Here is a 13,083-nt window from a genome sequence, read left to right on the forward strand (position 1 = left end):
CCTGTAGTTTGGGGCTGGCTCTGTCTGATGCACACAGTCCACAGCCAATACATGGTGAGGTACAGATTGTGTGGGCTGGCTGGCATAATTTTTACTGATATGTTTGTGGGTTGGAGTACAGTGTTAGTCCCTATGGCCCTAGGTTGTCAGTGCATGTGCTATGCATTGTCTCTTGGCCAAGGCAAGGGCATATTGGGCATGCCTACGTCTGCCTACAGGGACAGCCTCAGGGGGTTCCTCTGAGGGTGCAGCTGTGGTGACCAAGGCACTGGTGGGGAGCTGTATATCCCTTCCCTTTGCTGATCCTTCTGCAGCTGTTTGCACAGGATCATATTGTGTAGCATGGCACATACTGTGAACATTTATGCACATGTGGCTGGAGAGTACTGCAAGGCTTCACCAGCTACATCAAAGCACCAGAACCATGACTTCAACAGCCCAAACACACACTCTATGATGTTCCTGGTTTGTACGTGTACCTTATTATGGCATTCTTCGGTAGGTGTGTGTGCATTTTTGATGGGTGTCATCATCCACAGCTCCAATGCATAGCCAGCATACCCAACTAAATGGCCATGTGGGATGTCCCCCCTAGCAAACATCTGGTACAGCTGTGATGCATGCCAGATATGGGAGTCATGATAACTGCTACGACTGCCAGCACACACATTTATGATAATGTCCTGGGCATTGCACACAACCTGGCAGTTGATGGGATGGTACCCCTTGTGGTTGATGTTGATACTACCTTCTTCAATGGGTGGTGCCTTGATGTGTATATGAGTGTAATCTATGGCACCCAGTTCCTCAGGGTAGTTTGCTACATGGTAGAAGAGTCACATACTGCTGGCCCTCTCCTCAGCGGCATGGGAAAAATAAATGTGCTCACTGGCATGTGGTAGCATGGCATCCAGGAACTGGTAGAGTACCCTGGAAGCAGATGCCTGTGAGACCACCATCATGTCCCCAGTTGGTCTTTGGAAAGTACCTCTAGCTAGTATCCTAAGGGTTACACATACCTTTGTTTCCACTGGGATGGGTTCCCCTCTGTTGACTCTGGGTCTGAGTTGAGGATGGCAGAGCTCACTGAGTTGTTGTAGCATGTCCCTGTCCACTCTGTAGCACTCTACAATCTCCAGCTCATGTAGCTCCTGGTAGGTTACCCTGGACCTGAACCCTCTTCTCCTTCTCAGTCTAAGCCTATGGTCAGCATCAGCACTGACCTCAGCATCTAGCACATACATATATAGCAGACCTGCAGGAGCCCCTAGCATTCTCTAGGTTAAAATTCCCAAGTGTGTACTCCAATGGTGCAGAGTATGGCTGAAAATCAGATTGTAGGGTGTATGCCTACTTTATAGTGCTCTGCTGTAGGTGTACTCTGTGTGACTGGCTAGCTATGACGCATTCCACCTGCCAAGTACATACTTAAAGGGTTTAATGGCCCTGGTTTATGTGAAATAGGACTCATCAGTAATTAATATATCATTGGCTTTCTCAGCCAGTTTTTTTTGACAGACTTCTTTGCTGAGCTCTGCAGCATGTAAACAAAGCTTAGCAGTCAACAGACACACACCCATGGAGGGTCATGGTCAGCACGGCTGTGTGCCGAGCAAACAAGCTCAAACCTGCTGAAACACACAGCCCCTAAGGTAAACAAAGCTTAGCAGTCACCATACACACCCTACTGCTGAGCAGGTGCCGCTGAGCTCCAATGAGAATAAAAGTTTGTGGACACACCCTCTTTTGATGACAGCTACCTCTTCTGTGGACACTAACATGGTTCTGTGCATACATGGGTGGGATCTGTGGACACAGATACCGATTTGTGGTATTCAGTAACCCCTGCTCATTTGCATACAGATCTGTGCACAGTACGTGGTAACTACATGGTTTCATGCCCTACCTTGTTAGCAACCACAGCAGTCCTCCATTGCACAGACTCCACACAGTATCCTGTAATGCATTACTGTTACATACTCACAAATTCTGTTTTTACAGTATTTTTAATTTTCTTTTTCATAACAGCATGTTTGCGCACTTCAGCGTGCCACACAAACATACCCAGAATTTTAAAAAAATATATATTTTACATTATTTTCCATATTGTTTGGGACACACAGTGGTTACTTTTGCACATATCTGTATCCTCTACACTATTTCTGCCACTGTAACTACACTTTTACAGCCCCTGGTGTCATTTTTACATCCTGTACACGGAATGTTTCCGTGTACATTACAGACATCAATATGGGGTCTGCATGACTGCCTATCTGCTTGCTGGATCACTCTGCCTGCCTCATTTGCATGCATTTCACCTGTTTATGAAGTCATTTGCATGCCACAGACACTTCCATATTTGCATGCTCATGCACACCCCTCAGCTCCCTTTACTGTATCGCACATCTGCTTACTTCCGTGTAAGCACCATGCCACTATACACAGCAAATAAGTCCATGTAAGCTTTACTAAATTCCCCCCTATGTTTTTTAAGGGAAGTAAACTGTGTCATACAAGAAGTTATGCCTCTTAGATAATATAATCATGTTTAAGGTTGCTGCACTTGGGGGCAGAGAGATCACCATTGCAGCATCCTGGATTGACCAAAGCTCTCTTTTGACTATTTGCACTTTATCACAACAGGTCATCATAAATTCATAATCATAACAACATTCTTTTGCTTTCTTATATACATTTAGTTAGGGTGCTATATCCATATTAAGACCACCATTCTGTTTGAGAATAATGAAAAAAACTTTTTTCCAAAAAATCTTCTGGCATCTTAGACATTCTACCCCAGCTTTTTTGAAATGAGTATAACTACTCAATTCAGAAAAAAAAAACAATGGCTACAAAGATAAATATTGAAAAATGGCTATTCATACAGCTGTCTTCTGTGTCTTATGGACAAGTGTTATACAGAAAATAACTCATAATTTAGCCCTGCTTTACATCATATGGACTCCATATTACTTGGAAAGCACATCTAGACATTAATTTATTCTCTTAATTTATGTATAAACTGTTAAGCTTTCTGTTTGTATTCCTTTCATATAAAATTGTGAACATTGTTAAGTAGCTCCACCTTATATTGTATACTTTCCATTTTATTGGTTCATATACTCTTAGTAAGCTTATGGCCATGGAGTCCATTGAGAAGATCAGCTGAATATCACCCAGTATTGCCAGAAAAATTGGCAGTGTCCACTATTATGTATATTATCCCCACATATCCCAGGTGAAATATTGTGATCAAACATCCAGTCATCTAGATTGCTTGTAAATGTTGCAGGGGAAGTTCACTTCTTGACATCTGAAGGAAACGTATTCCAGAAACAAGTGATATGTTGGGTTAGGTACATGTTGTACCATATGATATTGTTAATGTGGCAGTATATTTGCTATACCATCACTTTAGATGAAGTAGTTCAGAGTGTGGGGGTCAATCATACCACTGAAGGCTAAACAGAGATCACCTTTTAGGAGCCTATAGAAAACTTAGTATAGGAATAAGGGGTTTAATCTATCATGGTAGATGATAGTAATAAGACCAGATAGAGCTAAAGTCTTTCAAGTTATTTAGGTGACTACTGAAATGTATGGTAAAGTAAGCATTGTATTCAGTGATGAACCTATTAATGTAGGAGATAAGTGGGATTAAATCTCTTTGTAGCTTGAAGTCAGGGGATACATTATGCAGCATAGAAGGGGGGTTTCTGACAATGACAGAGCTGTGTTGGTCAGACCAGACTTTATCAACACAGGTACTACAGTCTTTGATGATTTGCTCAAATTTAAGTTTAACGTTACCTTATGGTATGTGGTGGTGATGGTGAGTTTACCAAAGGAAATTAAAACTGAAGGTAAGCTCATGATTAACCCACCAAACATTTGTTAGATCCAGAATTTTAGTATCACAGTGGAATTTGCTAACTGCTTAGCAGTAATCCCTTGATATCAGCTTTAACATCACAGAAGTTTATACCAAAGAGGAAATGGCCTAGGATGGAGCCTTGTGTGGCACTGTTAGTGATTTTTTTTTCTGTCTAAAGCAAATGTGATAAACCTTAACCATATAGCAGACAGCAAATTAGCTATGCAGCAAACTATGTATGGAGTAATATTGAGCTGGGAGAGTTTATGAATAAGTCCAAGATGAGGAATAGGGTTAAATACCTTGGCAAGGTTATGTTAGGCAGATTGGACGGTATAATTTTAATCCATGCCTTCAGTAATCCTTTGAAAGAACTCAGCCACAATGAGCAGACATGATCTACTTTTCTTAAAGCTCAGCTGATGTGTGTCCAGCCATATAATGCCACTTGCATCACTGTTTATTAATTCATCTGTAACACAATTCAAAGCCTTGTAGACAATACTACTAAGACTAATATACCAGCAAGTTCCACACTCAATAAAGGGGCCACCATTGTGCACAAGCCAAAAGACTTAAGTTAAAAAAGTTGATGGAGGGAGTTTGCTAGATGGGAATTAATGCTGCCCAGCAGACAAAGAGATGAGGTGTGAGGGGGGATAAGGGGCAGAGGTAAAGGTCAGTTAGGTGAAGTTTGAAGAGAATATAAACACAAGAATGCTATCAATATAGTTTGGTTTAGATTAGGAAGTACTGTCAGAGATAGTTTCAGTATAGTATTGTTGGTTACTTGTAGTCTTCCTTATATAGACATATGTTTACATTTTGAAATGGTTGTGACCCTAATTTCATAGTCAGCCTTGAATTTCTTAGTAGTAAGCTTGAAAGGATTACTTGCCAGTTTTAAATCCCTTTTATAGTGATGAAATGGAGATCTTTTATAAATGGCCAGGAATGTTTTTTCTTTTATTTCTTTCTTTTTTTTGTTACAGCATTTGTTTATGTGTGAGTTTTACCATATGTGTTTAGTTTTAAACTTGCTATTTGCTCACATCAGATGATTATGGATGCCTCATATAATCATAGATGGTATATCTACCTAATAAGGATTCATCTAAGATGAACTAAAATTGATAGGAAAAGACATCAACCTCAGGTACAAAGATTACTAGGTAGGTATACCATCTATGATTATCAGTAAAACTGTTCAATAATCATTGGATTTTGGAGAAATCTCTGAAAATAAAGCCTATTGTAAAGACTTCAAAACAAGTTTTTATGGGGCAGGTTACAGAAAGATGGTCAGAGTTTGTGGATAAGGATTATTACAATTGGAAAAGTGAAGTGATGCAATTGGGGTCAGATAGATCTAGAAGAGTGACACCTTTGGTGGGCAGGGGATAATTTGGTCAACTATATTGGTAGAACCAGACAGCGTCTTACTGTGAGGTAGCGTTGTCGCCTCACAGTAAGACGCTGTCCGGTTCGATTCTCAGCTAGAGCGTCTTTTGCGTGGAGACATGCGTGAATGGGTGTACCTTCATTGAAGGTTGTGCTTCAGGGCTGGTAACTCGGCACGTAAAAATCAACTACCAATCATTAGCGGACCGGAGTTCCTCTGTGGCGACCCCTAACCGGGAAAAGCCTAAAGACACAACAACAAAATATTGGTCTTTACAAAGTTCAGGAATTTATAGGCATATTAGCTGTTGGTAGGATAGGTCTGCAAGCTTATGTGTGGATAGCTTAAGTCATAAATTAGTTTGTTCAAGACCACAAAACAAGATGAAAAATATATCCACAACAAAGTCAGTAATGTAATAATGAACCAGGAAGAAACTTCACGATAGAATAAAATCCACACAGCAAATTTATTACAATCCAATTGCTGTGTGGATTTTATTCTATTATGAATTTTCTTCCTGGTTCATTATCTACATTACTGGCTTTGTTGTGGATATAAATAAGGTTGTTGCTCAACAGTTAACTTTTCTAACGGGTTAAGTATTTTGCATACTGTGAAGGGGACGTAGATAGGGTTCTGTAATTGTTTATAATATGATAATTTTATTGAACGCTACTAGAAATTTAATCAGATTTGATCATGTGGAATCTGGTGAGAGACACTGAAGATACAACTAAATATGGATATTCCTCTAGAATTGTTAGTAGATCTGAATGCATGATAGGTGTTGTATCCTAGAACAGAGACAATGTTATTACACTGGAACAAGGTTTCTGTAATTGCACAAAAGTTGATGTCTTTGAGGGTAAGGGAAGTCTCAAGTTTAGACATTTTGTTGTTTAGTCTTCTAGCATTTAACAGTGCTAACTTGATACTATTTGGAGTGGAATCTGCTATGATGGGATGCTCATCAAGTGACCATGGACTAAAATAAGATAGGACTGGGTTAACAAGAGATTTAACCAGTATGCAAAAATAGAAGGGCCATATATGGCAAAAGATGGTGTCTATTACTCATTTCATCCCATGCTGACACTCCGGATCCCCTAGGATAATATTAATTTGGCAGTCAATTACTGAAGTCAATTATATTATCCTTGAGTTTTACCCTTCATTGTTGGTGAAGATGAAAGTTTTTTTTGACCCAGGGACCTTGTGTTATTTGAAGACAGTTACTCTTTGCATTGCCCTTAGCATGTAATGCCTATGATTGTTTACCTACATATGGCCAACTACAAAAATCCTAACTGTATCTGAGTCTGCAAATGAAGCAAAGGACCATAGTGAAATCCCTAATCTTGGTACCAGAGAGGCAGCTAATTGTCATATTATCATATGCTATCTTGGTTAGTGCTGTGTCTGTATGTCTTACAATGGAGTCATCAATGGCCAGGATGTTTCTAGTATGTGCTGCAGGCTTATAGGACCCTGATGTTATAGGACTGTAGTACAGCTGACTCTTGATTAGAAAGTGTCATAGCTCGATAAGGCTGAGGGTAATGCAAGCTGGAACCCCCTGGTGAGAGGTATTGTTTTTTGAGGTCAGCTAATAACACAGATAACAACTAGTAGAATCTAAACACAACATAGATCCAATATGTAAAAAAGTGATGACACAAAAGTAAAGTGGTTCAGTTTTTAGTGAGACTTTGTCTGAGGATAACTGGTCATGCCTGTATTTATCTGTGGGTACTCAGTATTTTGAGTATTTGCAACACACTGGGAGAATAAATGAATTTAATTAATTTATGGGGAATTTTGTGGTCAAATTAACATAAAGAGTGGACAGCTCCAGAACTAGGGTTACCACCTGTGCCTCTTTGCGAGAGACAGTCCCACTTTGGGCGGTTGTGTCCTGGGAAAAAAACTAAAAAATGGCAAATGCCCACAGATTTTAAGACAAAATGTATTTCTTAAGTTTTTTTAAATAGTTGCAAAAACAGTTATTTTGTATCTGAAACACATAAATATTATATGAAATAGCATAAGTAATGCAAATGATATAAAAATAAGCTTTTATTTTGGCAAAAAAGTGAAGTTCTTTCCTTTGCACTGGCCGTTGGTATGTTTTGTCCTGCAAAATCTCATGTTTCTACAAAATATGTCCCACTTTGGGCATTTGAAAAGGTGGCAACCCTATCCAGAACCACTAGGTTTAGGAACACATCAAAAACAAGGAGGGAGGTGCAAATATTTTCCCATACCACAGACTATTAAGGGACAGAGGCAGTTCTTTCTCAGGAAATGTTTGGAATGTTTACAAATAAAAACAATAGCCTTTAGCTCCATCCACACTTTACAGATAGCTATCTAGTTTCTATGAATCACTAAGGGGCACAAACTTTTGTTTTCTCTCCTAAACAGAACTTTCAGTTAAGGGAAAAGGACTTTATATAACATAGCCAATAAAGAGACACTTCAGCCAAACAAGATAATAACAATGCATGAACTGCAAACCAGGAAATATGCTTTTTCCACAAAAAGCCTTTTCAACAGCAGAGACAGATTTGGACACCACTAAGGTTATATTTCAATTTTATGTATGTTACATATAACTGTTTTCTGAGACCAGGACACTTTTAGTTATATATACAAAAAGTAAACATCAACGTATATACATTTTTACTTCTGCTTTGTCTTCTGTTCTTTTGAGTATACTACCTGTCTTCACAATATTAGCATTCTGTAAGCAAGATTACACAATGATAGCTCATTACTATTCAAAAACATGCACACTGATTAATCACCCCAACCTGCATGCCCATTGTAAATCGAGCATATACCAGTAGAAAAAAGTCAGGTCACTGAAGTACCATTGAGTGGCCAGACTTTATTCTATTAGTATACGCTACTGAGGCATATGTCTCAACTGTCCAGATTTTCATGGAATGTCCAGATTTTTGCCTCAAATATTTGGTCAGTTCCTTATATAAAATGTGTGGTTTTCTGACAAATCACTGAGGAGTGAAGTCACTAAATAATGACACGCGTTTCAGTTTTAGACTTCATATTTGTCAGACAATGCATGAAAATAGAAATCTTATTAGTCTAGCAGCTTTCTAAATGCAAAATTTACGCTCGGTCCCTATTTTTGGGGAATTTGTCCATCATTATTTAAGGCTTTGCCCCCATTTCCTGAGTTAAGGTTGAGAGGTATGTATGGAGGGCAAAGCAAATACAAGGAAAATCAGGAACATTCTGCAAAGCAAAAGAATGTACCTGATTTTCCTTGTATTTTTGTCTCATACCTCTAAACTGTTTGGATTTTACAGTTAAAAAAAGAGCAACGGAGATCTTCTTTTCTCCACTGCTTGTTTTCAACAGCACTGATATGCTGTGCAAGTGTGAGAATGTAAGTCCCATACACATGTGTAGTACATCAACAAACACTGAAGAATAAGGAAAAAAATGCAGAGGAACATTATAGTGCAGTTATACAAAGTCATGATTTAAGAAAAGTAAGCAATTTCTTTCTTAAATAATGTAATTGTATAATAGCAGTAACTAACTCGTGAATGTGGGTATGTGAGGATTTATCCATGGTTGGGTTGGTTTAATCACTCAGGCTTCACCCTTGTGATCAAACCACGTCAACAGCAGAGAAATCCCCAGTATACACACACCCACGCATTGGTTATTGCTTAATTATTGTGTCATTCCTGTTTTATTTGTCTTCATTCTGCCATTGCTCCAGGTCATAGCTGAAATGTGTCCCTAGGCCAGTTTACTTGCCTTATTAACAAACAAATAAATAAAATAATTCTACTTTGTATTCTTTCATCCCTCTCATTCAACTGCAATTTATGTTACTGCCTCCTCCCCTATGCCTATTTACTATCTGGCTGATAGATGCATCTCTACCATTCAACCCTTACCAAGTGAGGGCTGGACATGGTGCAGTGTTCTTCCAGTCAACTGGCAGGGAATATTTTTGCTATGTCCTGAGATCTCCATCTGGGTACTGAATAAACACTGGGGGTGTGCTACAATGAATACAACCATAGGCTGTCATCCACTTTTGTGAGTTAAATACGTCTTTAGGTAACCCTACCCTCCCTCTTCAAGCAGATAGCTCATACTAGATTCCCAATTTCCATTGCAAATTAATTAATAAGAGATACACACCCCACAACATGCCCCCTCAATGTCCCCTCAGTGGAACTGAGCAGGCCATGCCTCCTCTTTCCTCTGCTGGCTCCTCCACTGTCCAGGCCAAGACATGAACTTTGATCATCTAGCTGAAAGTCAATGTTTTAACACTCTGTGGTATGGGACCTGCAATGATACTTCAACTTATGACTTTATCAGCAGCATGTGAAGAATACCATGAAACTTGTAATGTACATAAGTAGCTTTGGTCATCCATAATGAAAGCATCAAAAACGTACTCATTCAATACTCTAAAATACTAATTAAGCTTGCCCAAAAATGAAAAATCTGAAAAATACTGTGGAAGTGTATATGCTGCAATACAGAAATGCAGCAGGATAAAATATGTTAATTCACTGTACACAGTTTAAATAGAAATAGTTCCATTCCATATCTTAGTCTACTTCAGTCAGAAGTTAAATGTTAAAAAATACCTGTCCAGGAATTTTTCTTCTTCACTGTTAAGTAAATAGTTTTTATGATACTGAGTTTCCAAATATCTGAAATTCTCACAGCCCAATGTTCGGGGTTTCTCACACATCCATTCCACTCCAGAGTTTTTATCATAAAAGTCGCATAACGGACCAGAGGAAGATAAGTTATAGCGGCACACAGCCGTTTCATGAAATTTTTTGTCAAAAAAATATCCCAAGTAATCAATTTTACGCGGATATTTTTCTCTCAGTTTGGACAGAATGGAAATGTCTTCACAAGAGTGAATAAGTTTTATTGAAATAAATATTTTTCCTTCCCAGTAAAGTGGGAACGTCATTAAGTAACTGCCATTCTTAAAATCTGTTACCATTCCTGTAGCACCAGCATTCAGATCATTATTAAAAATTCTGACTCGAAAAAAGTCTCCTCCAACTGTCCTTTTCTGGCCGAGGTAGTCATACGTTTCTACATATACATGCAACATGTCTCCGGTTCTATAAACTCCAGAGGGATTCACAATGTAATATTTGCTGTTTTTTGCATTAGTACTCTTGTTAAACAAATGTACATGATGTGGAAAATCTGGAGGTATGAGGAACTTATAAATCTGATCAATTTCTTTTAGAATTTCATCAGCTTCGGTTCGACTCTTATATCCAGAATGTATATCTTTACAGGAATCACACATTGTTCTTAAAACTACAGAGTGAATCTAAACAAACAGAAAATGCAAAAGAGGAATTAATGCATCAAAATAATCTTAGAGTCTGCCCACTGTAATAAACATTTAATGACACAAATTAAAGACTAATACACCTAATTAAGCATTTGTATTGTTCCTCTTCCTGCCCAAGTACTGCAGAAATTTATTTCCCACTGGAATCATCAAAGGCTGATAATCTACAAACTGTTAAAATACAGACTGCATAAACCCAGCTCTATGGCACATAGAGATGAAGGCCTGACGACAACCCAGCTCTATGGCACATAGGGATGAAGCCTTGAGTACAATCCAGAAGACCCAAGTTTGATTAACAGCTTGTGTTTTGAAGGCGCTGAGTGGGGGGCAAGAATGAGAGGCATGTGTTAGCTAGCTTATTCCAGGGGAGGAGTTGGGGAAATTCTGCTCATCAGTGAGTACTAATGTTTGAACTGAGGCTGGACTGGCTTGAGTGGGTATGTAGTGATGGGCTTTGACATCATTTATTTGCTCTGCCAAGTTACATCTTGCCTTAACATCTTTAAGTCCTCATCCCAATGCCATATATATAATGCCAGAATCCTGACACTCACTCTGATGAATATGGGGGCAAAAACCTCATCGTATTAAAGGCTGGTTAAGTCATAGTTTCTCTGGGGCATACCTGTCTCGTAGTTTGTTGATTCCTGGTCTCACACAATTGTTCTATACTTAGCCCTTTTCTGGGTCATTATTAGCACTTGCAACATAAACATTGAGTGCCAGGAGTGTTTTAACAAGGCTTTCAGTGCAGCATAAGATAGCATTGCTCTTTGTATTACTTATACATAAACAGACATTAGGCTTGGCATATGTATGTACCTTGCATAATTTTATTTTACCTTTTACCTTTGTACAGTGTGTCTGCACCACATAGCATTGTTACATTTTTATTATATGCTAATTTCAGATGCTATCAATGTTTCCACTAATTGCCATTATACATTAACTCATCATAGGTTCATAGATTCATAGGTTGGTACTAGGCTATCGGCCTTAAGGCCTATACAAGCCTAGCCATAACAATTCCCTGGATATTTCTTCCCACAATATTTACTTCCCTGGACCCTTGTCTAGCAGGGTGACTGACGTGATCCCCGGGGTGAATTTCCTATCTCCCATCCAATCGTGAAGGTTCCTTCTGAAGAGGGCCAAGGAGGCATTTTGCTTGACATATATGGGCAGCCTATTCCAGAGTATGGGGAGTCTCTGGGTCAGGAACCTATTCCTCCAGCACGTTTTGTTCATTGTGATGACAACGTTTAGATCCCTGGAGCGTGTGGCTCTGAGGGATTGGGATTTCTTTAAGTGGAGCATGTCCAACAGCTCTGGGTTTGACATGGCCTTGTATGTTAAGCAAAGATCACCTCTGAGTAGACGATATGCCACAGTGTAAAGATAACTTTTCATCTATGTTTTACCTTATAATCAGTTTTGCCAGTTGATCATTTTACTGTTAGTTATTTTATCTCCTCTCTATTTATTTTTTCTTTTTTCTTTTTATATAGGTCATTCTAATAGCTGGTCATGTTGCTATTTTGTCTCTTCTACTGTTTCATCTCATTATCCTTGATAGTTTGATATTTTTTTTTTGCTTTGTAAACTTGCAGATTCTTATCTTTACGATGAGTCTTTCTGCTAATGTCATTTTACCAATGTGTTATTTGGTGATGCTGCACTTTACCACCATGCAAGTTCATCACGCTTACTATGTTATTAAACGATTATTAGTTGATTGTGTCACATGACCCAAGCCGTGCTTGGAAAGATATCATAGGCCAATCTACCTACTGATTTTCAGACAAATAAATAAATATCATTACCCAGAATCTACATGTATATGTTCCACATATTTTATTTTTATTTGATGTATTTGCTGAACAGTTAATCCTAACAGACACAAAAGCATATTTTTAGAGGCAACCTGGGAAGGGGATAATGTGTGGATAAGTATCTTGCTTAGTCGCACAATATGGAAATGGAGACTGATGGTCTCAAACCTGGGGACTACATGATGATCCTTACTAATAATTTCAGATTATAGTCTCTACGGTTCATGCCTGTAAATCTCAAAGGTCTCTGGTCATCACAAAACTGAATGAATATATAAAGAATCAAATATTCTTTATGCACAAGAGCAAATATTTTGAACAATGACAAAATATCTATACATTAAACAGATCACATACAAGTTAATAATGTAATATTTATTAATTTTATTATTTACTTATTGACATTTGTTTACTGGGAAAGTCCAACTGGGCAATAACATATTTTCAGTGGAGGCCTGGGGAGAAAACCTCCAACATATTACATGAAAGGAAAAAGCAGAATATAGCAAATGTTCAGATTACAATAGAAAACAAAAACATTATAAAGGCTGTCATTTATCCAAGTACAGCACAATATACTACAGAGTAA

General features: G+C 38.4%; 1 protein-coding gene across 1 annotated transcript in view; it reads right to left on the reverse strand.

Annotated features, from left to right (window-relative positions):
* Positions 1 to 10,629, reverse strand: part of LOC122809531 (NXPE family member 4-like) — a 605,331-nt gene extending 594,702 nt beyond the window's left edge. Inside the window, exon 1 of the mRNA XM_044081100.1 lies at positions 9,923 to 10,629. Within this exon, the coding sequence (XP_043937035.1) occupies positions 9,923 to 10,611 (689 nt within the window). The 5' untranslated portion in view covers positions 10,612 to 10,629. The remainder of the gene's footprint in view (positions 1 to 9,922) is intronic.
* Between the last annotated feature and the right edge of the window lie 2,454 nt (positions 10,630 to 13,083).

Source organism: Protopterus annectens, chromosome 8.part0 (genome assembly GCF_019279795.1).
Source record: "Protopterus annectens isolate FY-2018-M chromosome 8.part0, PAN1.0, whole genome shotgun sequence".
In the NCBI taxonomy this organism is placed as follows: domain Eukaryota; kingdom Metazoa; phylum Chordata; order Ceratodontiformes; family Protopteridae; genus Protopterus; species Protopterus annectens.